This window comes from Vigna unguiculata, chromosome 7 (assembly GCF_037176805.1).
Source record: "Vigna unguiculata cultivar grain cowpea cultivar isolate G323 ecotype 2 chromosome 7, ASM3717680v1, whole genome shotgun sequence".
In the NCBI taxonomy this organism is placed as follows: domain Eukaryota; kingdom Viridiplantae; phylum Streptophyta; class Magnoliopsida; order Fabales; family Fabaceae; genus Vigna; species Vigna unguiculata.
Window position 1 is genome coordinate 240,849 of NC_140798.1, and position 23,867 is coordinate 264,715.

The following is a 23,867-nucleotide window of genomic DNA, read 5'->3' on the forward strand; positions in this document are numbered from 1 at the left end:
AATAAATCTACTATAGAAGACTTGAAATATGTTTTAGTCTTGAAAAATAGCAAGGTAAAAGCGACGACACTGTTCAGGGAAGGAACAAAAAGGCATTCTGGAGCTTCAAAATCAAATGGGGCGTTCTCCCAAACCTTCCATTTCTCGGTAAAGTACCGGTCTTTAGCTTCGTCTCACTGTGCACTTGTTGCTGTGGTCAGGTTCAGAGATCTTGAGATTATTTTCTCCCTCTTCACATTCCAAAACTGAGTGCGCTTGAAATTTTGAAGTGTATAAATTTCGTATCTTTTTTTGTTCCTCCTCCAAAACTCAACCCCCTTGTGCTCCTAATGCTAACCACCAAAATTTCCTGCAAAACAATGATGTGGGTTTTCTACCCCAAAACTTGGTGACCCCTTTTATGCAGTCATTACACATGAATGCAGAACCTTTCACTTTGTTGTCACTTCTGTGCATAAGGGCAAAATCAGCAAGCATGTGGTAGTTTCTTCTGCACTCAATTTCATTTTCGTCTTTTAGAAGTTGGGAAATATGGCGTGGAGGCTTTTAGCATTACGCCCTCTCACTAAAATTCACTTCCACAACATTCTCTCCTCCAATTCCTCATTTCCAAAAACAAGGTACTAATTTCAAACCTTGTTTTACATTTCTAGGACTAGTCTTGTATTACACTACTTATCATTTTTGAGTTTTTTAATCTTTGCTTTAGTTTATAATATTGTGAGAATAAAAGAAACATAATTGAAACAGAAGTTTGCTTCAGTATTGATTTACACTGCTGTAGCTTGGACTATGCTGTGTGCAAGGTTCGTGGTCAGGAACCTATTCTTTATCAGCTCCATTATATGAAAGCATGCTCTATCCTGGGAAACATAGGCTTTCATTCATGTCCATTTCTGAAGTATAGCAATAAGGTTGTAGAGAAACAGTATCAGGATTCTGAGAAGGCCCCAAGTGGTAATGAGGGTGATGGCAATGCCAAAGTAAATAGGAAAAAATTGAAGGGGAAAAGAGCAGTTGTAAGATGGCTCAAGTTCTTTCGATTTAAGAAGAAGAAAGAGTATGAAAGGATGACAGCAGAGGAAAGAATTTTATACAAATTGTTGAAAGTAAGTTCAATTTTTTATTTTTTTACTTGTATATCGACCCTTTCTATTGTTTTCAAATAGTATGTATGGTTTTTAACCTTTGCCTCCCTGTGCTTGCTATATCTATACATACGTTTGTATGTCTTATTAGTATTTTTCATACCACTCTTGATAAAAATATATCTGTTGCTGTTGGAAAGTTTGTCATGGAATAGTGTTTTGTTCTAATGTATGCTAAAACATGTTGCTTAAGAAATCATCTGGAACACTAGAAGCCTCTCAAGCAATATTTTGTGCAAAGAATGTAGAGATAAATTTATTGTTCTCTGTATTTAATATTGGAATCCTGCACTATAACTATTCAAATCTTTAAATACATAATTTCAGTAACATAAACATGAATTAAGCCTTTCAATGTTTAATGATGATTTACAGAACTATTTTAGTGCATTCATTTTTATAATAAGTTAACAACTTGCCATCTAATTCAAGTATTTTTTTTTCTCTTATAATTTGCATAGAATTTGTCAAAATATGTTTGGTAAATTGTCTTTGAAGATATCTAGATTTTTGAGAGAGACATTGTTTGGTACTGAACCCGAAATCAGGGTAAAAATGTAATCTTTATATCTTAAAAGTCAATCTCTGCCCTAGCATAGTATCTATGTGATACATACAGATATGTTGTACATAAAATTCTTTCCTTTACCAAGATATTTGAGAAACCTGTATTCTTCCTCCCAATTCCTCTCAGTTTTCAATTGATTCTAGCTAACCACCCTTTATCACCTTTCTTGACTGGAGGGAAAAAGCTGTTCTGTTATGAATAAAACTAATTTCTGATACTGCATAAAAGTAGTACTACCACTCTTATTATTCCAAACCTGGGCACTGAGAGACATTTCATTGCTTGAATAGGAGATATCCATTCATAGTTTCTCTCTTACCCTTATTAGCTTTAACTTCACATTTTCAATTCAACATTTTAGTTGCTTACCCTTTGTTAATGGCCCTTGAGAAAAAATGTCACCCCCACTTATCTTTCACAAACAAGGGTGAGGAAGAGGTTCTGTGTAATAAGCTTATTATATATGAGTGGTAGAATTGGATCAAGAGTAGAATGAAAATGAGGAAAAGAAATGTAGTATTATTCATTGGACATCCATTTGCTTGAAGTGATCCAGACATAGGCGAAGATACCTGAGGTAAATCCCTCCTCCAGGTATTCATGAGATCCTGGTCCTCTCCCAGTCTGCTGAGGAGACCCCAAACATCCTGGATCTGGAGGAGGAGTGGATCTTACCATAGATCGTCTTAAAATGGGTAGGCTTGACATAACCATTATAATTGGCATTGAACCAAAACTCTGACCAAGAAGCTATCTTGTCCATTTCTGTGATCCAGAGATAAAAATATACACAAAACAGCTTCATGGTTTTGAATACTCTCCCAATCTGCCCACTCCAATAATTTTTCTTGTCCTGGTACAACATCATGTGTTTATCAGAGCAAGACATTTTTTTTGTCCTCTAACGAAGGTTGATCTTAGTGTATCTGTGTACAAACTATTTGTTCTGTAATTGAATACGTCATTAGAGTTAAAAGTGTTATGAAAGCACTCAATTTGATTTTGTTGTGTCAGTTATTGAACAAACAATGCTTTCTCTGTCATTCTAGGCTCGAAAGAAAGAAGAGAGACTTTGTGAAGCCCTAAAAAAGATTGAGCCTTCTGAATCTTCAGAAACAACCCACGATCCTGAGATATTAACACCAGAAGAACACTTTTTCTTCTTAAAGATGGGCCTTAAATGCAAAAATTATGTGCCAGTTGGAAGGCGAGGAATTTACCAAGGTGTAATTTTGAACATGCATCTGCATTGGAAAAAACATCAGACTTTGAAAGTAGTGGTGAAGACATTTTCAGCAGAGGAGGTTAAGGAAATTGCTGTTGAGCTGGCAAGATTGACTGGAGGTATAGTGCTTGACATTCATGAAGATAACACAATAATAATGTACAGAGGGAAAAACTACTCCCAACCACCAACAGAGATTATGTCTCCACGAGTGTCTCTTTCGAGAAAGAAGGTACGGTGTTTGTGTACTCAATTTTTAGTCACTTTTTAATACAGAATAGAAATTGAGTTTACTGGGTGTGGGGTTTCAAAATCCTCCAACAGTTCTTGGTCTTTCATTGTCCAGAACTTTATGTTGAAATTTCTACAACATAACGCTTCAGTTGCACAACCAGACTATGTTTGAAATTTTGCATTTGCGGACCTTGGATGCGTACATACAATCACTCCTGTTCAAGCTACTTGTCTGTTTATTTTAAAAATTCTTCAGTGCCTTGATGATGTTTATTCTCATCTTTTGCAGGCATTGGATAAATCTAAATACAGGGATGCTCTCCGTGCTGTGAGGAGACATATTCCAAGACTAGAACAAGAACTTGAAATTCTGCAAGCGCAATTTAAAAGTGCAGCAGAGAGTAATACATATGCTTCTGACACAATCCAGAACATTGACAGAGAGAGAATTTCAAATTTTCAGTCAGAGAATTCAGATAAACACCAAGAGTTGATGGATGATAACACTGGATGTACAGAAGATGAGACAGATATGGACTCTGAATTGGATTCTGATTCTGATAACTTATCAGATATATTTGAGACGGATTCGGATGTAGAGAATTTCACCAAAGAGGAAAAACCTCTTTATTTGGACGAGTTTGATAAGTTTCCAGAGCAAAGCGATGGAGAAACAAATAATTTTGAGGACCATCTACGACAAATGTCTCTAAACTCAAAAAACATGCAAAAAGACCAAGACTTACCAAAGCTGGATGAAGTTGATAAGATTTTTCTGCATGCCACATCCTTTCTAAAGAAAAAAACAAAATGAGAAATTTGCAAAACGCAAGTGTAATCGTCATACTTATAGAAAGTATTTACAAAAATTACAAAACGCAAGTAGCCTTAGAGAAATTACGATGTACAACAATGAATGGCTTTGCTATTGATTCATTCTTTAAATTACAAAAATTTTGGATTTAGCACTTTATTTGATACGCTTAGTATTTACTAGTCATTAGATCAAACCTTATCCATGTTGAGTCATGTCATTTAGGATTAGGGGTAAAGTTCTCCCAACACCATTTTTTACAAGCATTAATGTTGAAATTGTCCGTAGGGAAGTGGAGTTTTTTGCTACTTATATCATAAACTGGTGCACTGCTCCTATTTTAGTCTACATCGTGGAAGTTATAATTTAGGAAAATGTTAAAAATTGTGAGCTCTGTTTGCTGCATCTACTTTATGTAACGTGTAGGGAGCGAAAATAGTTGGCTTTAAGTGTTGAACTGTAAAAACAAGAAACAGCATGCAAAATCTTGTTAAGGGAAATGTTAATAGTATACCAATAGTAACTTACTATCAAAACGTCATGAACTGAGTAAATTCTCATTAGCCTTTTGTCACCGTTTTTTCTAGTTTTTGTCAAACTAAACCTGATTAAGATTGATGATTTGTTTGGTAAGAAATACCCATGATTACATGCTTTACTTAGTTAAATTTTACATTCCATTAGTTAATTAAGATGATAATAAACTTGTTTGCATGTACATTTTACATTCAACTCAATTATGCATAGAAAATCAGATCAGTATTTGTTGTCACGCTGATAGACTGGTTTTACTGCAAAATTTGGTTTTCAACTGTGATTTTGTAAATTTTACATTGTTTTCCAAACATTTTCATTGCATAAAACATTGTTTTAGTTCACTTATGTATTTTGTCAAACATCTTGTGCATTTTCAGTTTTCCGTTTGGCATTTCATCAATCACAGTACTGCATTGTTTTAGGTGGTTTTAAACATATATACAAATTATTGCACCTATCTATTTTAATTTATATAAATCCGGTTATTGTTCTTTTGAGTTTGGTAGTCATGGTCATATGCAGCAATGATGTAACTAAACTCGATTGTTGGAAAGGGAGGAGTAAAGGGATCTACGACTGGCATGCGTATTTGTACTATAAGCAATAAAATATATGTAGCACTTTCTGATTTCAAGCAAATTAAATAAGAAAATATAAATATAAAACCTAGAACGTGAAACCAAACCAGTAAAAATTTCCAGCTACAATAAAAAGTAAAAATTTAAGTTGGAGACTCAATGACAACATATACAGCTATTCATCAAGGACGTTTAAGTGTTCCAACCAAAAGGTTGGTCCAATAATGTCAACATGTTCTACAATGACCTTTCCTTTACTTTCAAAAGAGTTACCATTCTCCTCGTGAGTTAGAACAGTGTCTACTTTGTCCCTATAAACTGAGGATCCTTGTCGGAACATGACTGGTAATTTATTGTAGTCAATAGCCAATTCTTCAATTTTCTTTTGCAACTGACCACCCTTTAAACTATTCTGGGCTTCCCTTTTGCTTTTTCCAGATGCAACCAGCTTCCAGAAACAAGAGTTATATTGATTGTTGATGTGGCAATCCACCTGTCTCCATGAAAGGTAGTCCCTCAGAATCTCAGTAGATGGATAGCACACTGCTCTCCCATCAAAGGAAGGAGGGTATTTTAACTCTCTCTGTGGGAAGAACTCATTCCATCTCATCACATAAGTGGATGTGAAGAAAGACACAATTGCTGAAACCATTTTATTAGCTCTCCTTTGGTAAAGATTACTGGTTTTCTTAATAATAAAACTGTACTCATCACTAACCCCATAGGCAAAGACTATATCCTCCCAAAACTTTTCTAAGACAGCAACTGCACACAAATTCATCAGGTTAAGGGCTCTATCATCATTTGGCTTCACAAATTCATGTACCTCAGAAAATCTGTGGAAGTGGCATCCATCTATTCGAACTACAATCCATGTAGACGGCATCAATTTGCTATCAAACTCAAAGGATCTCACATACTCTGGAGTCACATTGTTAATCTCTTCGATAAAACCACCAAGTTCCTTCAAAAGAACGGTATGCTCATTCCAAAATCTCTTACCCGCTATTTTCTTGGAATGCACAGTGATTATCTTCCGTCTGTGCCTTTTAATTGGAGCACCGTTATCTGTGTATTTCACAACATCCTCTACCACTGTCTTCAGAACACAAGAACCTTGTCGGAATATTGGCTCCAGTGTATTGTAATTGACATTGAACTCATCGAATAAAAGATTGTTTAGCTCACTTTTGTCAAAACCCTTGATAAAATCCCATGCTTCCTTCTCATTCATTCCACGTTCAACAAGACGCCAAAGGCATTGCTCATGTTGATTACTCAAATGACAAATATTCTGCCGCCACAAAAGATACGCTTGAAGGGCTTCTATGGACGCACAAGGTATGACTCGCCCGTGGAAGGAAGGAGGACTTTGCAGTTCCTTGTGCGGAAAGAATTCACCCCATTTTCTCAGAAAGACAGAGGAGAAAAAAGAAGTAATGATGGATAACACTTTGCTAGCACGCCTTTCGTAAAACTTGGAGGTCTTCTTCAATACAAAGGTATACTCATTGCTAAATCCATATGCAAGGACTACATCTGCATACTCTTCAAGAATTTCAACGGCACAAGAGTTCATCAGCTTCAATGCGTTTAGATCATAAGGTTTGTGAAGGCTACAGGCATTTATCCAAACAAGGATGATATTGGGAAACATGACCTCGTCTTCAACTTCAAAACACTTGACATACTCATATTTGCTGTTTGCCATGCTGCATGCAAAAGTTTACAAATGTTATGCTCTTTCTTCTCACATAAAACAACAACTACCACATGCTTGCTGGCTTTGCCCTTGTGCACAGAAGTGACAACCAACAGCCTACTCACTATTATTCACAAAATCAATGTCAATTATCTCAAAGCAAAACTTCGATCTTCCCCCACCAATCACTTCAAATAGGACTTGCAAGCACGCCAACAGGTGCAGAGAGTGGCAGTAAAAGCTGTAATTTAAAAAGAATTAGTATTGCTTGTGAGTAGCAAGAGATTCTAACATTATAAAAAGTGTATTACTTATTAGTGCACAGAAGTTAACAACAACAAAAGCCTTATCCCACTAGAAGCACACACAAGTTAACAAAGTAAAACTATTATAATAATAATAAACAAAAATAAAAATGAGTGTATAACATGATGTGATCGTAAACACAAGAAATCTATACGCTTCAAATTCAATTAAACTCAGTTTTGGAATGTGAAGAGTGAGGAAAGGATTTCAAGAACTCTGAACCCGGCCAGAGCAACAAGTGCACAATGAGAGGGAGCGAAAGAAAGACTTTACCGAGAATGAGGAATGTTTGGGAGAACACCCAATTCGATTTTGAATCTCGCATTCCAAAAAGTGAAGACTGAGGAAAGGGAATCAAGAACTCAGAACATTATGGTTTAACATAAAATCCAAAGCCTACATATGTTGCCAATTCTCAATTTAGTTGCTTTACATAAAAACTTGCGGAATCGTTCTCTGCAAACATTATCAGTATTTGAAATTTCTTCCTACCTATAAGGAACTAAATTAAGAATCTATAGGGACCAAATTAAGAATACATAAAGAAAATTAACTTTAACAAGGACCAAATCGGTGACCTTTACACTATTGCGTCTAATTTAATAAGGTTTTTAAAAGTATCAAAGAGAAAATTTGTGCCTGGAGTAGGGGCTGAATTATATTTTTAACCTAAAAAGATTGTTAAAAACATTAGAATAATCAAGTAAAGGGATTATGAAGTCCTCAATAAACTGACCTAGCTCACTCTACAGAGACACAAAATTGCAAACATTGACAGAAAAAGAGGAAGGCAAGGGATTAACAGTACCATGGCCACCCAATCCTCATGAAATTTAAAAATCAAGAATTTAAAAAGAACATATTTTGGTGAGCATGGTTTAAAGTAAATAAACCCTGAGATGATTAGATACGAGGAACAAGACGAGGGTTTAGGAGAATACATTTCGCATGAACTTGCTTTGCTGAGGTTGCGCGGATTGTCGGCGAAAGTGTACCTAAGAATGATTGGCAGTCACATACACACCCAACTTGCCAATTTCTACAATCCCTTTGGAAGTGACCAGAGACCACATCGTACCTTTCCCATCACCAACAAATACAACCACTCAACTACAACAGATTCAACAGATTCAAGTACTATGTTTGCACTTCCCACACAATTTTGTGTTTTCCTTAAAATACCCTCTCTCTTTTTTCATAAAGCACTTCCTTTGAGAAGTGTTTAAAAAACAGAAACTGCTTATAAAAATTGAGTATCTTTTATGCAGTAAAACCGCTACTTTAGTACGGGAGAATTAAATTCTCAAGTTGTTAAAAGAATGATTTTGTGAAAACTTTGGTTAAGGATCGTTTTTTAGAAACATTAATTCTTTCAAATATGATTTTTGAAAATAAAAACAAACATGAGAGTGTCGAAAATTAAAAGATTAAAACCCAAAACGACAGCGGTTTAGTGTGCGTGAGTGAAGAAAACTCACTAATTAGGGTTTCACCCTTATTTTTCTGCTGCTCTGCACTGCTCCCCTGCACCGAACAAATTATATTATAAATCTTTCTTCTATTCCTAGTTATATATTTTTTAAAATTTTGAGCTTTAGATTTGTTTGTGGTTTTTAAGTCAGAATTACGTTGAATATAATAACTTTGTTTTCATATTCTCAAAATATATATAGATAGAGATATACATAGATATAGATATATAGATATTGATATATATTTTGATATACTGAATAATATTTTCTACTTAATTTCAATTTCGTTTAACTCTCACTCTCTAGTCCTTTCTTCTTTTCTCTCTATTCATCTCTGCTGCGTTTTCCGGCAATACACCGTCGCTTCCCTGTTCCCGATAGGTTGCTTTGTAGGTGGACTTCAATTTGTGACTTGCTCTGTGATAACAGTTATTACAGTTTAATTTAGGTGAAAATCGTTTGAATCCCCAATAACAATTACTGAACCAATGTCTGAGGAGAAGATGAGTGAGGAGCCTTCCACTGAACCTGAACAGGTACTTCCTACACCACTTTCATTGATGCATTTTCCGTTGTTTCTCTCTGTTCTCTGAATGTTTAAATTGTAAATGGTGTTCATGAATGAAGGGAACTCAGAGTCCCAATCTGGAGGACTGCTTGAAACTGCTGAAAGGAGAGCGAGACGAACAGCGTCTTGCTGGGCTACTTCTGGTCACCAAGTTCTGCAAAGCTGAGGATCACTACTCTCTTCGGAGGGTGTATGATGCGGTTGGCCCTCGCTTTCTGTATCGCCTTCTTAGAACTGGTACTTAACTTTTTTCCTGCTCCTTCTCTATTCATTTCTAATGTGTTTTTCACACTATCTTTTTTGAATTAGGTATGGGAAGTGGCGTCAATGAGAATCGCGATGCATATTTAAGCCTATCCATCACTGTGCTTGCTGCATTTTGTCGCGTTCCAGATATAGCTTCTTCGGAGGACATGGTTTTGAATATTCCACTTGTGTTAGAAGTTATATCCACCCAGTAATGATCTACACTTGCTTTCATACACCTTATTTTGCCTTCAGCTAGTCCTTTTTTTGTTTATTTTTTAATCTCTTGTTAAGGTCTGGCTCGTCTGTTCTTCAAGAATGCTATGAGTTTTTGTACTTGGTGTCAGCTGCTTCTGGAAATGGAATCACGAGATTTTGTGAATCTGGAGGCATCAAGGTACTAGCTTCTCAAATGAGTGCTTTGCAAGACGGTAAGAATCCATTGCCTGCTGGTAATGCTTGCTTTTACCGTACTGAAAAGTAAGGGACTGAGTGAAACCATTGGCAGTTAGTGTATTTTAATTTTTTATATTGGGGTAATACACTAACACAGTATGTACAACAGTTAGGAATGGAATGTATTGGTAAACAAGGCTGTACTATCTGTGTTTTGAGCTCTGGAACGGATATCAACAAGATATTGGTCCAGAATGCTGCATATCCTCAACGTGAATATTCTTTATCATTTTGTGTGTGTTAACTTTCAAGGCTTGATCCCCTGCTCATCACCAAAAATGTTTACGGTTATAACTTTGGTGTCCCCGAGAATTTTTCTCTCTCGAGATTTCGTCTTATGTCATTCAGTAATTCTTATTTGTAATTACCACATTTTAGTGCGTACATAAACACATCTACTAACATGTGAATTATAAACATGTGCTCCTGATTGTTGTTTACTTATCAGTATTCTCAACCACTGTGCAGGTTCACATGTGATGGAATTATCTTTCAAACTTCTGCAATTGATTGTGGGTAGGATGTCCTTTGAAATAATCCAGAATAATGACTTATCTGATATCTCAGTTATTGTAAGTGTGCTTCTGTAATATTTCTATTCTATACTTAATTTGTTTTCATTTTTATTAACTAATCTTGCATCATGAAATAAACATATATAATGTCTTTGGTGAAGCAATATTTTGACACGTCCCTCTACAGGTGGCAGCATTAGCAAGGCAGTTTGCTGTCTTGCACAATTCCTTAAAATTTGAAGCACTCCACTTGCTGAATGCCATTCTTACCTCAAAAGATTCGGTATGTGATCTTGTCTTACTCTGTTTTCCTTCAGGCATGGTTTTATGGTGTAGTGATATTCTAGTATACTTGAAGATAAAAAATCTACTTAAATTGATATGGCACTGGAATTTGGTTTATTTAGAGTTGTTTCTTTCCTGATATTTTATCAAATTACTTCTAGATAAGAAATTAGATGCTGTTCTCCATATTCTAGTCATCTCTCTGCAGTGTAAATCAAGTGCATTTGCTTGTTGGAGTATTTGGTTCATAATATAGAACCTTTTCATATAAAGGGTCTATTTTGAATTGATGGTTTATGCTCCTTAGGAGACCAATATGTCCAATCTGCCTTGTGGATGACCAAAAATTTATAAATTGAATTCATGACCTTCTTGGGTTCAAATCTATATACTTTGAGCATAATAAGATATCTATTTTTGTAATTTATGTATGTGCAACTTCATTCATTTACCTTGCAATTGACTACAAGTACTTCACATTTCAGACACAACTTCGTGATGCCCTACGATTACTTCCTCAAGATAGCTGGTCAACCAATATCCGCACTGGTATAATGGCTGTTCTGCAGAACCGTGTTGGTATGTTGAGACAATTTGCTTAATTATGTGCACAGTTCATTTTACCTGTTGTTTCAGTTTCTCTTTATGCATTCCTTCATTAGGTTCTTAAAAGTTGTAATTTTAGCCATTTCCCCTCAGCTGATAAGCATGATGAGATGGAACGTATGTAGGGAGAATAAACTCTGAGAGTATAGAAAACCCAATGGACTAGGGAATTGAAATTTTAGGAACGATTCCCTGTGTTCAAGGATAAGAGTAACAGAGATGTGACACTGAGAAAAAATATTTTGATGGTAATCTGTCTATTGCAAAACGTAACCAGCACATATATGCATTGGGTGGTTACACTCGCACAGAGGAAATGAAAAGCTGTAACCAACCTCTCCAGTTCCCTATTTTAATAATTGTTCATTGCCACATCAGCAGATCACGTTAAAAGGAAAAAAAAAACAAATAAAAGTGCTAACATATGAAGCTATAAAGTATGAATGAAAAAATAAAATACAAGTTACAGTATTTATAAATGACACCATATAAATGCTGTAACAAGTTACATACTTGTTTGATCTTGCATACTGAAAGGTTTTAAGACAGCAGGCTTTGTTGTTGCAAGAAACTGAACACCTTATGGACTAACTGCTGTTGTCTAGTCTGGAGAGTTGGTTTTAATAAGGTGGTTGGTTTGAGGGAAAGGTTGTGGATGCACTTCCTCTTTGCCCTTTTATATGGTTATTCTGAAGCTTTATATCACATGTTTTAATCTTACTGTACTGCATTATGGTTTTTTTAAGACAATAAAACACTAAGCTGTATGAATTGCTTGATTTATTATTCATGTACAGCTCCTGCTGAAAGGTTGCAGGCTCTCATTTTAGCCGAGTCTATGGTTTCCATGCATGGAGAAGATTGGTTGGTTAGCCAACTAAACACAAATGAAGCACGGGATCCAGCTTCAGCTGACATGTAAGCTGTGCTTGCTAATAATTTTCTTAATCATCTGCGTTGTGAGCGTCTTGGTTTATTTTCTCACCCCTTCCCATTTTAGGTGTCTGTTGCTTGTCTTGGAGCAGTCAAGGGTCGAAATTGCTGTTCTACTGAATGAGTTGGCATATTTGAAATATGAAGCGTCTCAGGATACTTCAGCTACTGCTGAAGCAATTTTTTCAAAGCGACATAATGTGGCTGTTGCTTACTCTTTGGTTGAGAAGATAATAAAATTGATATCAAATGTTGAGGAAAATGATGGTATATTCAAAGAAACTCAATCCACTCAGCCTTTAAATTCTGTTTTTTATTTTTATTTTAATGAAAAATGTAACAAAGCTGAAAATGGTTCCTCTGCAATAATTCAGTCCACTTGATCTATAATTGTGACCACACTGTTAAAATTATAGGGACATAGGCAAAGGATTAAATAAAAGAGATCATATTGATGTGATATGATATTATGAAATAGTTATGGATATTTTGGCACATATGATGAATATCGATTCACATTTTGGGTTACAAACTGATAACCAATACTGACAATAACAACTCAAACCTGGAGTAAGAAAATTGCTGGAGGTATTATTTAGACGAAAAAGGCTATTCAAAGGAATTAGAGTTTTGTTGCCCAGACCCAAAGCTCCTACAGAGAAAAAAATCCTTTGCCCGATAACTGACCAATGATCAAAAGACATCCCTCACTCCTCTCGATGCCCTTTATGACCAAATTCACACATCATAAATCCTGCATTTCTCTTTCTTCTACCTCATCATTCATTCCCTGCCCCTTACTTCAACTGGAAACTCTCCAAATTGTGGGGTTGGTCAGCTGTTGCATTGCTGGACTTTTAGTGCCTAAGTTAGCATTTAAGGCTTCATCACAAACGTTAATTTGAATACACACACAGACATGTACGTATGTATGTATAGAAGATAAATTTGGGCTGGATGGGTTCTTCTCAATTCTATTATCTGTTAAATGTGATGATTATTAGGCTGTCTAGAGTTTTCAGCAGCATTTTTAGAACGTATAGGGGTGAGAATATGAATACATGGCTTTTAATTGCATTTCAAATGATACTAAAAGATTTCAACATAATGTAATTTTTAATTATGCTGGTTTAGTTGTTTATACTCCCATATAGTGAATATAGTGAGCTAGTTTTGTCAATTGTAAACCATATGGATACCATTTGGAAATTCGGATTTTATTTCTATTGGGATTTTAATTACTTGGTAATGTGATACTTGTCTCACATTTTGAAACCAGTGCTGCTGACACTTTTGGAAACATGTCTCTGTGGTTAAGTTCTTGTTAATTGAGTATAATGCATCTTCATCGTACTCTTTCTTTTACAGGAAACCTCCTAGATGAAGGCACACTAACAAAGCTGATTCTCCAGCTTAACGAGACAATTGCTGTTGTACTAGAGTATTTGGAAGATGCAAAGGTAAGGCTGATGTTTAATTGCTTAATGTAATTTTAATTATTAGTGTTAAGAGTCATTGTTGGTGTCAATTGTGACTCATGTAATTTGTTAGTGCATAACTCCTTTGTACTAAATAATTCCCTAGTAGTAGAATATCTTTCGATGGCTGTAACTGCCTTGGTTAGACAGTTACAACTAACTCTCTTTTAATATGTTGTAACAGCCTTGGTTAAACAGTTATAACTAACTCCTCTCGAGTCTGCTGTAGTATAAATACTTGGGTAAACAGAGACTCGTTATCTTTTGTACAATTCAATTTCATTATACAAGTTGTTTTTCTCTTTACCATACTTTGTACTGCAGTCTTAAATATATAAAGTTCATCCGATTATAGTATTATTCTCTCCTACTCTCTTTATCCTGCTTACAAACATATATCAAATTATAATGGTGAAATCATACAGGAACATGGGCAAAAGAAAGGGGATGATTTACTTGCTTCAGTGCGAATTATTGGGAGGTATGTTTTACCGTTTCTTTCTTTTAAATTATGTTTACTTTGACACTTGATGGATTAACAAGATTTATTTCAAATCATATCTGGAAGACATCTTTCATATATTGGTGTGACATTTGTTATGTAAAAGTTTCAACAATGATAGACCTTCTTAACCTGTATATTATTCATGCTTTCACTGTCATACCATCGCAGTGTATGTGTAGTATCAGGAAAGAAACATGCAGATTTAATTTATTTTCTAGAAGCCAATTGCAATTGTATAGATCATCTTAAGCTAATTTAGATAGTTGTTTCATCAATTTTCACCCTGTTCCTTCATCTTATGCTAATGTGGATAGTTTTTGTTTCAGCTATCTTGCAGAAGCGCCTCTAGCATGCAAGGAGAAGGTTCAAGATCTTTTAGGGTATATGCTTTCCATTGAAGGTGAAGATGAACAAAGGTATCTTCAAAGATAATTATGGGCAAAAGAAAATTCATTTATAGTGGAGCATTTGCATAATTTAACTCTATGTCCCAGGCCCTTCTACTCTGTTTGCTTTCTTCTACCTATGCTGTCTCAAATTACTATGAACATTGAAGGATGCAAAGCTTTGGCTTCTTGCAAAGGACTTGAGGCTGTGAGTTATTTTTTGGTTCCAATACTTGTATTTTTAAATTAAAAATTTCCATTTATCCTTCTCTTTTTTTATGTTGGTTATTCTAACGATTGCTTGAATGATGTGTAGTTCATCTTGATATTCTCACATGGCTTTCACATTTATTGCTGTTAAAGATAGAGTTTGATTACATCAAACAGGGAAATATCTCAGAAAATATTTCTCATTATTAGTTATTGATTTTGTTCCTTATTATTGTTATTTCTTCTTTATTATAAAGAAGAGTACTCAAGTGCGCATAAGATGCACAGTTACGAATAATGTTTTTAATGATATCAGAGTGGTATCATCCTCGCAACATCCTTTGTCACTATTCTACTGCTAAGTTCCCTTAAACAAAAATTTGAAACTCTAATTAGTCACCTTTTCTGTTGTATTTAATTATGTTTGTACTCTGATTTGTAGTTGTCATTCACTGACTGTGTCACTTTGATTTGTAGTTGTCGTCCATTGACTGTCATTCTGATATCTTGGCTAAACAATAACCATGGCAACATTTTTTCTCTCTGACAATCGCAGCTTTCTTTGACCATTTTTGCTCTAATAACCGCCATGCCTTGTGAGCTTTTCTTCTCTTTGGCAGTTTCTACTCTCAAGCATATTTTCCATTTGGCAGCTGTCATGTCTTCTGATCATTTTTTTCTCCTCCTTATCTTTCCTACTCTACGATCATTTTTGCTCTTGGCAGCTGCTACACCATCCAAGCATTTTTGGTTCACCGGCAGCGGTTGCATCCTTGGACCTCCAGTGTGACTCTGCAATCAGAGCCATCGCCCTTCTCGAGGGACCACTACGTTGCCTGACTAAAGGGCAACCACTGCTATGGGCCTCAAGCTCCTAAACACGTGATCTTTACACACTTGCACCCAATCAATGTGTGAAGCTTTGTCATTATAGACTTTGTTAGCTCTAGCAACTGACATGTTCGCTAAATCTATCAAGAAGTTTTGTGTTGATGACATTTTTAAGGAACTTGACTAATGATACATGTGCTCTAGCTTGATGGAAAGCCTTAAAGATATGATTTAATTATATTAAATAGGGAAATATGATATAGTTTGATTACGTCAAATAAAGAAATATCTTTGCTCGTTATTAGTTATTGATTTTGTTCCTTCTTACTGTAATCCTTTCAATAATTGCAATGACATCATTCAATTACAGTAGTAACAGAACAATTTTTATTGTCTGGCTGCTAAATATGTTGTGTTTATTTGTAGGTTTTAGATTGCTTCAATAAATTAGTTGGGTCAAATGCTTTTCTTGAGGATAATGGTTGCATTTTTTTGGCGTGTGATACAATAGTGAACCTACTATTGAAGGTGATTTTCTTGTCATAGTGACCAGTCTTATAATAATATATTGATTGTGCAAAATTTGACACGAGTATCACCTTTTTTACTGTAGAAAGACAAAGTTCATATGATGTTGGATGAGTCAGCTATTGTTCGTCTTCTTAAAGCATTAGCTCATTGGTCAGGTATCATACTTGTCAGCAACCATTAAAATTAGTGTTTTCTCATGTGAGAGAAGGTAATTTTTGATAATTAGATCTCACAATGGAGAAAAAAACATAAAATTCTTGAAAAGTGTAAACATACCAAGGGAATTGTTCAATCATTCCGAGATACTATAATCAAATCTCCAAAGGAAAGGGAAGTAATCTTGAACAAGATCTTGAAGATTGGAATTCGGAGAAACTTTGGTGTCTTCTTGATATTTCATATTGCCATGCTTGGTCCAATGTTTATTATGTCAAGTGTGATCAAGCCCCATGAGAGAATTATGACTTTCAAAATTAGAAAATCCTAGTAAATTAGATGGAATGCTTAGAAACATTTCTCCATGGAAATTTTATGTGTTACTGACTGATCCTTTTACTGTTAACTGTATCTCTGACAAGTACCATTATTTGTTTATTGCTTCATTTGTTGAATTGACAGTATGAAGTAAAGCATGTATCTTAACTTAGTTGCTGAAACATGGTTTGTAGATAGCACTGATGAAATGTCTAGTATGATGATGGCTTCAAGCATCTGTGCACTGGTATTTGAATATACATCAGAAGAGGCTCTTTTGAATCGACCTGATTTCAACTATAGCACTCTTCGCACTCTTTATCTGCTCATTGCAAGATGTCTGACTTCATCAGAACAGGTGCATTGTGAATTCCCTTACATTACTAATTGTCAAGCCTACGAGTTTTGGGTGGGTTCTGTGCTAACACCTGATTGTTTGTTATAATCTGTTGCAGGATACTAAAGAGGATATGGATCTTTCGGAAATTATCTCATCTGGTGATTATGTTTACTTTAATGCTAGTTATTAGAGCACCAAAGGGTTTTGAGGTAGTTGCATTTTCTAACTCTTATTCTGCAGGCTTCTCTCGATGGGCTCATCGGTACCCCCGTATCAGAGAGGCTATCAAGACATGATTTTGATCCTCTTAATCTGGAAGGTAGCATTACTAAATTCAATGTGTCAAAGGCTTGGGTTTGGCTAAACACATGACCAAACCCAACATAAAGTTAGTCTGTGACTGTACCCGTGAACACTGTTAAAATTTTTGTTTAGTATAGTTTATTGAGTTCAATTTTAATTCATAGAAATCTTTTACATTACATTCTGACTGCTTGTTACAACATTAAATTACCAGGTATTCATTGTTAAAGTGAAGTGATGTTATACATCCAGATGATAACCCTAGTGCTATAAATGAAAATCTAAGCTCTACTTTTACAAGTTTTTTTCTTATAGCGGTATCTCTTTTGCTTGTGTTACACACCATAATCATGGGGTGAGTCTGTTTGAGTTTTGTTTTTACTCTGATAGAAATATATATACTTATTAATTTTTTTAAAATAAAACAGAAATAGAAAAGTAAACAGAACCGAACATTGTTTTCAAAACAGGGACAGTGAGGGGTGCATGATTGATTATACCCGTAAAAATTTATATTTATCTCTGTACTTAATTTTTATTTTAGTTTAATTGTAACTATTAATTAAATGTTTTTTTATAAATAATCATAACAAATAAAATACTGTATTATGAGATTAAATGTTAAAAGGGAAATATGCTTTCAATATCTAATATAGAAATAATATAGCTGTTAAATAGTTATGCATAATTAAAATTCCATAATATTTACAATACCATGAAACCTGGTTTCATTTCATGTTAAACACAAAAAATAAAACTCTTTGATAATTGATATTCTACATTAAAATGGGTTAGTACAAGAACAGTGGGCGATAGAATTTTAATCATAAAAACACTGTTTATAATTATATAGTTAAAGAGAAAGTAATTCTTACTTCTACCTTAATGAAAACTAGTATCATTCAATCCATGGAGCTGATTTCTAGCCCAACAAAAAATGCTATGTGCTTAACAAAATTATGATTTTATTGAGAGTGATTTATTTATAAAATAACTTAACAAAAGTTAATCATATGCACATACTGAGAAAAGGATGAGATGAAACTGTGCTACTGATTCTGCTTATGTACACAAGACTTCATCATTCTAAACTCTATAACAGTGATGATACAGAGTACTCTGGTGATGGAAGCATTACATTACTCATTGTGATGCCATGAGAGAACAACATCTTCAAGGCCAAGTCTCCAATCATCCCAATGAAGCTGGTCAAACTCCATGGCACCATCCACCACTTTAATAGCCACAAGGAGTAACTCGGACACAATCTCAAACACCTCAACGACCAAACCCACCTTCCCCTTTCCCAACCCAATTGCACCGTTCTTTCCAACCTCAACCCTAAACCCTAACCTCTCCGCAACCTCCTTCACCTTCGCCTCCACCGTTCCCACGCTCTTCTCCGAACTGAACCTTTTCTCCCTCCGCCTCCCCTTCTCCGACGTCGTTTCGAACAGCCCCCGCAAGTCCAACCCCGACGACATTGATATTATGTCAAAAGCGTTCATCCCCAATTTGTAACCGTCGCAGCACTTGTTGTATAAATCAGACTCCACCACACTCTCCTCCAACACGTTACACCAAACATGCTTCTTATCCTTCAACCATCTGTTATCGAAAACTCTTTCAAGCGAAATTCGCGATTTAGGGTTGGGGTCCAGCAACTGGTGGATGAGGCTGCGCGCGGATTTTGAGATCCACGCCGGGAACTGGTAGTCGCGGCGGGAGATTCTGCGGCACATGGCCGGAATGTTCGAGTCGTCAAAGGGGAGGTGGCCGGCGAGAAGGTTGTAGAGAATGACACCGCAGGACCAAGCGTCGGCCTTCGAGCCATCGTAGCCGACGCGGCGTAGGATCTCCGGCGCGGTGAAGGCCGGCGTGCCGCATGCGGTGTGGAGGAGGTTATCACGTAGGTGCTCCGGGAGCGCGGAGAGGCCGAAGTCGGAGACCTTGAGGTCGCCGGCGGCGTCGAGGAGGAGGTTCTGCGGCTTGAGGTCGCGGTGCGCGATGCCGTGGCGGTGGCAGAAGAGGAGCGCAGAGACGAGTTGGGAGAAGTATCGCCGCGCCAGGGGCTCCGGGATGCGGCCGCGCCGGGAGAGCTTGGAGAAGAGCTCGCCGCCGCCGGCGTAGTCGACAACGAGGTAAATTTTGGTCTTCGTGGCGAGAACCTCGTGGATTTTGAGGATGTTTGGATGGTTCTGCAGGCGGCGCATGGCGTCGATCTCGCGCACGATGCGGGGCTCCATGGCGGCGTCGACCGTCTTGGACTTGTCGATGGCCTTCACGGCGACCGTGGCGCCGTCCACGAGTGAGCGCGCCTGGTACACCTTGGCGAAGTTGCCGCGGCCAAGGAATCGCGTGAGCTGGTACCTACCGAGGATGGTGTTTGGTGGCGGCGACGCTTCCATCGCTATGGAAATGAATTACCACGCCAACCAACGGTCTCAGAGTGTGCTTCCCTATATATACAATTTTTCTTTTTCCTCATTCCCATTCTGCCCTTGCCTTTTGAACAAAGAAGGAAACAAAATTCAAGTTCGATTAACGTTTACCTTAATTCTCTCAAACTTTGAAGATATAACTAAAAGAACGTAAATTCTTATGTATCTTTTTTTCTTGTCATTTAAGATTTATATTTAAAATCAATAAATATCATAAATTTACTTCTTCCAATTGTTTCTCATATTAAACGCGTAAATATATCAAATAAAAGGTAAAAAAAAAGTAATTAATGTTACCTTAAATTTTAAAACGATATAATTGAAACAAATTTTTTAGAGTATATTGAATCGTGTCACTTTTGCTCCTGAACAAATCGTAAATATCCCTTCCAGAATCGTGTGTTAGGAGTTTTTTTTTTTTTTAACAAGAGAATTTTGATATTATTTTTTTAGGTTTTAAATTTTTTTAATTATTCGCATAAAATTTAATAACCTATTTATTTTTAATTATAAATATACTGTTTTGGAAAGGTGATGGTAAATCGATATTAATTACTCTCTTCTAAATATTGTTCATATTACTAATTATTAAAGCATTTATGCAATATATAAAAGAAGGGTTTTACTTAGTTTTCAAATGAACAAATTCGTCTTCAATAATACATATTGTTCTCTTTTTATTTCTGAAAGGGAACGTTATTTTTATGGTAATAGTACTGTATTATTATTTGTTTACTTTTTTTCATAAACGTATTTTGACTTAAATAAAAGGTGAGCTTTTTTTTTTTTTTTGGTAGTATGCTAATTATGTTTAATAATTGAAATCAATAATTCGTTCATATCATAGGATATGACTGGAAAATCGTTTTAAGGAAAAAAAAATACAGTATTTGTTGGGACACAATAAAGAGGATCTTTAGAATAATTTATTTATGGGAATAGTGTAATTTGAGAATGAAGTATATAGTAGTAAATCATTATAAAATATAGTTCAAATATTAAGGTTGGAGAGAAAAAGAGAGAAAATATTAGAGGGATTTTTTTATGAAGTTTTCAATTTAAATATAAATATTTCCAAAAAATTTACCAAAACAAGGGATTCTTTGCGAATGACAGTATTAACAAAAGTAACCTAGGGGAGCTTTTCAAGTTATATATAATTTAAAATAGTAATATTTATTATATGGAGCCAAAAATTCTTTAAAATTTTAATATTGTATTTAATTTTACGCATAATTATTAATTTTAAACCAAACTATCATCATTTCATATATTTTATTCTATACTTTTTTTTCATATATTTTATGGTTATAATCTTTTAGAGTAGATATCATTTTGAAAATCCCTCCATCTTCTTTTAGATCCTTTTAATGAGTATTTTAAGATATTTTTATTTTCTTAATATTGTTATTATTTGGTGAATAAATAAAATTTTTATCGTTTTTATCAAGTCAAATAAACCTTATAAAATTATTGTCTTTCTTCTTATCCATCGTCAGTCTTCTTTTGTCAATCTTAGTTATCATATTTTGTTATGAATTCATCTTTGGAAAAATGAGTTTAATTCAAATAAATCTAATCTTGTATTTTTGGGTGATCACTTATCTATTATATTTCTTAATGGCCTATTATTATTCATGTGATTAAAGGATATACAAGTGTGGCTTAATCTAGATTTAAAATGTGCTTAATTCTTATTTTATAATGTTATAAGATGGGATTTTCTCGATAAAGTAGGAACCCAAAGCTTGAATTGTTGGTTGCCCAAGTAAGAAAGAGAACACATAAATTCTCTTACCTCTTCAACTATATCAACTCAAGTGATTAGAGGAAGTTATGTAATATCACTCAAATTACATGAGTCCTTGTTCAAGTGACATACTCAATTTAATTATTATTTTCATTGATTATACTTCCTTATGTGAAATTATTTTAAATTTTGTTAATTTGTAATAAAAATAGTGTAATAGTTTATTATATTTCCTTATTGACGTAAATAGATTCTTTCTCTCTTTATATATATAATAATGAATAGATACTATGAATTTGAATGATGGGAGGATATAGAAAAGTATGTATTGTTTTGATTTTAGTTTTAGTTTGAGTATCTATTTTGAATACATTTTGGGTTGAGGTACATCACATGTGCAACAACCCAAAGAAAAAGAAAATTTGTGTGCAAAGTACCATTCTCTTATAAAGTCAAGACCCATTATAATTGCAAAACTTATTAATAAAAAGGTATAGTTAATGAGTGATGAATAATGAAAAAATCAAAGTCACTTATTCAAGAAGGTTGCATTTCACAATCATTGTTCATTAAAAAAAGAAAAACAAATATCCCATGGTCACTAATTTTTCTGACTAAAACAAAAAGCTTAACTAATAAGACCCACCATTTTCATTTCCTTTTATTCATAGAGCCGTGTTGCCTATCACTATTGCTTGTTCCAATTCATTGGGAAATACAACTTCATTCACCATCCATAAATTAATAATAATAATTAAAAAAAAACCTTGTCCAACCATAGTCCTAAACAAATTTACTAAAGTAAACACCGTCTTTACTTTACATATTTTAAGTGAACTTTATCTTTAGTGATGCACGTTGCCAATTTTGATATTTCATCACTCAATTATTATAATTTTATCTTGAAAAGGTTCGCAGAATTTAAAAAAATAAATATATATTCACAAATCACTCTTGGAGAAGTTGATGACGAATGAGTGCTATTTTAGGTGAATATAGGAAAAAAAAAATTGAAGTGGGTTGATAAAAAAAAACGTAGTCAAATGATACGAGGTAGCCACCGCACGCAGGTTATGTTTGGTTTCATCTAATTTTCACCAATATTCGGAGATTCATGCTTGGCTTCACTTTGAAGTCTTTACTTTCTCTTTCTCTTCCTAATTTCAATATTGGTTCGCTAGTCAAACTCAACAATATTATATGTTCTATCGTTTTGAATAAAAAAACAGAGGAGAAATAATGCTTGTGTATTTTTGTTCTCAAGTGTAACTATTATATATAAAACTCCAACTCCCTTTTATTTTAAAGCAGAGAGATTCATTTCCTACACATTCAATTCTTTTTATAATCTAATACCTAGTGTGTCGATTAAAATTTAAAACACCATTATGAAGATTAAAAAGTAAAGTTCTAAAATATATATTAAAAATGATGAATTTAATTCTTATGTATTAATAATATTAAAAAATATTTTTGTAAAGTGTCATATAAGAATTAATGTACATTCTTTTTATGAAAAGTTTGTTTCAATATAAAGTATCATAAATAATACATAAATATCATAATAAAAATAATAAAAAGTATACCATTGCTCTACATTTTTCTTTTTGTATGGCATCCCTTTGTATTATTTGTCTACTCTTTAAACCTTTTTGCATCTTTTAATCTTTGTATTTTTACAAAGTTTACTCTTTATTACATTATTTGCATGGTATATTTTTTATAGTGTTAGATCGTCTACTACACTTTTCTGCATCAACTTTCATTTTCTCATAGAGTTTACTTTTTACGTATTTTGCATAATCTAACCTTTGTGATTTTAGATTATCTATTATTTATAATCTTCAACATCATCTAATATTTTTATTTTTACAAAATTTATTCTCTATATTGTTTTGCATGTATATCATTTATTCTTTATTTTTTTTACATCATTTAACCTTTGTATTTTTTATAAAGTCTACTTTTATATTTTAGTGCATCGTCTACTTTTTATACATAAAAAGAGTCAACTCTTTACATTTTTTTCTTATTGTCTAACCTTATTTTCAAATTGTCCACTGTTTAAGTTTTTTAAATCATCTAACATTTGTCTTCTTAGACAATCCACTCCTTACATTGTTCAACATCATCTAATCTTTCTACACTTTAAACTATTTATTATTCCTTTTCTTAATTCCTAAATCTCTTTTAATATAATATATATTTACTAATAAAAAAAAAAACACGCAAACGAGGTCCACTACCTACGCATGGTCGCAAGCTAATATGAATAAAAAAATGTACATTTTTCTATGAAAAAATTGTTTTGAAATATCAATATCATGAATAATATATATAAATTTAGCAACATTCGTTTATATTTTGATATATATAAAAATAAAAGAAAAAGCTTGAGTGTTATTTAGTAAAAACATAAAATTGC

The 23,867-nt window shown here is 34.3% G+C and overlaps 3 protein-coding genes and 1 pseudogene across 11 annotated transcripts; 2 read left to right on the forward strand and 2 right to left on the reverse strand.

Moving 5' to 3' along the window:
- The first annotated feature begins 61 nt into the window (after nt 1–61).
- On the forward strand, nt 62–4,148 carry LOH1 (RNA-binding CRS1 / YhbY (CRM) domain protein). Of its 4 annotated transcripts, none has more exons than XM_028079174.2 (4): nt 62–620; nt 764–1,109; nt 2,766–3,173; nt 3,465–4,148. In XM_028079174.2, the coding sequence occupies exons 1-4, from the start codon at nt 532–534 to the stop codon at nt 3,987–3,989; spliced, it is 1,368 nt and encodes a 455-aa protein (XP_027934975.2). In that variant the 5' UTR covers nt 62–531; the 3' UTR covers nt 3,990–4,148. The 4 variants fall into 4 exon arrangements, with proteins under 4 accessions (XP_027934975.2, XP_027934976.2, XP_027934977.2 ...); XM_028079175.2 differs by having other exon boundaries at nt 63–620; nt 785–1,109; XM_028079176.2 differs by having other exon boundaries at nt 65–620; nt 751–1,109.
- Nucleotides 4,149–5,212: 1,064 nt separating this feature from the next.
- LOC114190455 (tRNA(His) guanylyltransferase 2-like) lies at nt 5,213–8,323 on the reverse strand. The gene is made up of 2 exons (XM_085665120.1): nt 8,054–8,323; nt 5,213–7,047 (listed from the first exon to the last, which is right to left on the reverse strand). The coding sequence occupies exon 2, from the start codon at nt 6,813–6,815 to the stop codon at nt 5,280–5,282; it is 1,536 nt and encodes a 511-aa protein (XP_085521246.1). The 5' UTR covers nt 6,816–7,047; nt 8,054–8,323; the 3' UTR covers nt 5,213–5,279.
- LOC114190454 (neurochondrin family protein) lies at nt 8,033–17,551 on the forward strand. 6 transcript variants are annotated; one of them, XM_085665118.1, is made up of 19 exons: nt 8,033–8,246; nt 9,023–9,120; nt 9,212–9,389; nt 9,462–9,609; nt 9,693–9,829; nt 10,323–10,426; nt 10,557–10,652; nt 11,140–11,233; nt 12,058–12,178; nt 12,261–12,460; nt 13,562–13,653; nt 14,097–14,152; nt 14,503–14,592; nt 14,671–14,770; nt 16,030–16,131; nt 16,217–16,289; nt 16,803–16,966; nt 17,064–17,106; nt 17,189–17,551. In XM_085665118.1, the coding sequence occupies exons 2-19, from the start codon at nt 9,073–9,075 to the stop codon at nt 17,242–17,244; spliced, it is 1,902 nt and encodes a 633-aa protein (XP_085521244.1). In that variant the 5' UTR covers nt 8,033–8,246; nt 9,023–9,072; the 3' UTR covers nt 17,245–17,551. The 6 variants fall into 6 exon arrangements, 3 of the variants coding, with proteins under 3 accessions (XP_085521244.1, XP_085521245.1, XP_027935147.1); XM_085665119.1 differs by lacking the exon at nt 8,033–8,246 and having other exon boundaries at nt 8,580–9,120; nt 17,189–17,267; nt 17,466–17,551; XM_028079346.2 differs by lacking the exons at nt 8,033–8,246; nt 9,023–9,120 and having other exon boundaries at nt 9,215–9,352.
- Nucleotides 17,552–18,199: 648 nt separating this feature from the next.
- LOC114192455 (CBL-interacting serine/threonine-protein kinase 7 pseudogene) lies at nt 18,200–19,735 on the reverse strand (annotated as a pseudogene).
- Nucleotides 19,736–23,867: the final 4,132 nt, after the last annotated feature.

Coding starts and splice junctions, on each gene's coding strand:
- LOH1 (XM_028079174.2), top strand. CDS start 532: ATGGCGTGGAGGCTTTTAGCATTACGCCCTCTCACTAAAATTCACTTC. Junction 1,110..2,765: donor TTTTATACAAATTGTTGAAA/GTAAGTTCAATT, acceptor CTGTCATTCTAG/GCTCGAAAGAAAGAAGAGAG. Junction 3,174..3,464: donor TGTCTCTTTCGAGAAAGAAG/GTACGGTGTTTG, acceptor CATCTTTTGCAG/GCATTGGATAAATCTAAATA.
- LOC114190454 (XM_085665118.1), top strand. CDS start 9,073: ATGTCTGAGGAGAAGATGAGTGAGGAGCCTTCCACTGAACCTGAACAG. Junction 10,427..10,556: donor TATCTGATATCTCAGTTATT/GTAAGTGTGCTT, acceptor GTCCCTCTACAG/GTGGCAGCATTAGCAAGGCA. Junction 16,132..16,216: donor TAGTGAACCTACTATTGAAG/GTGATTTTCTTG, acceptor TTTTTACTGTAG/AAAGACAAAGTTCATATGAT.
- LOC114190455 (XM_085665120.1), bottom strand. CDS start 6,815: ATGGCAAACAGCAAATATGAGTATGTCAAGTGTTTTGAAGTTGAAGAC.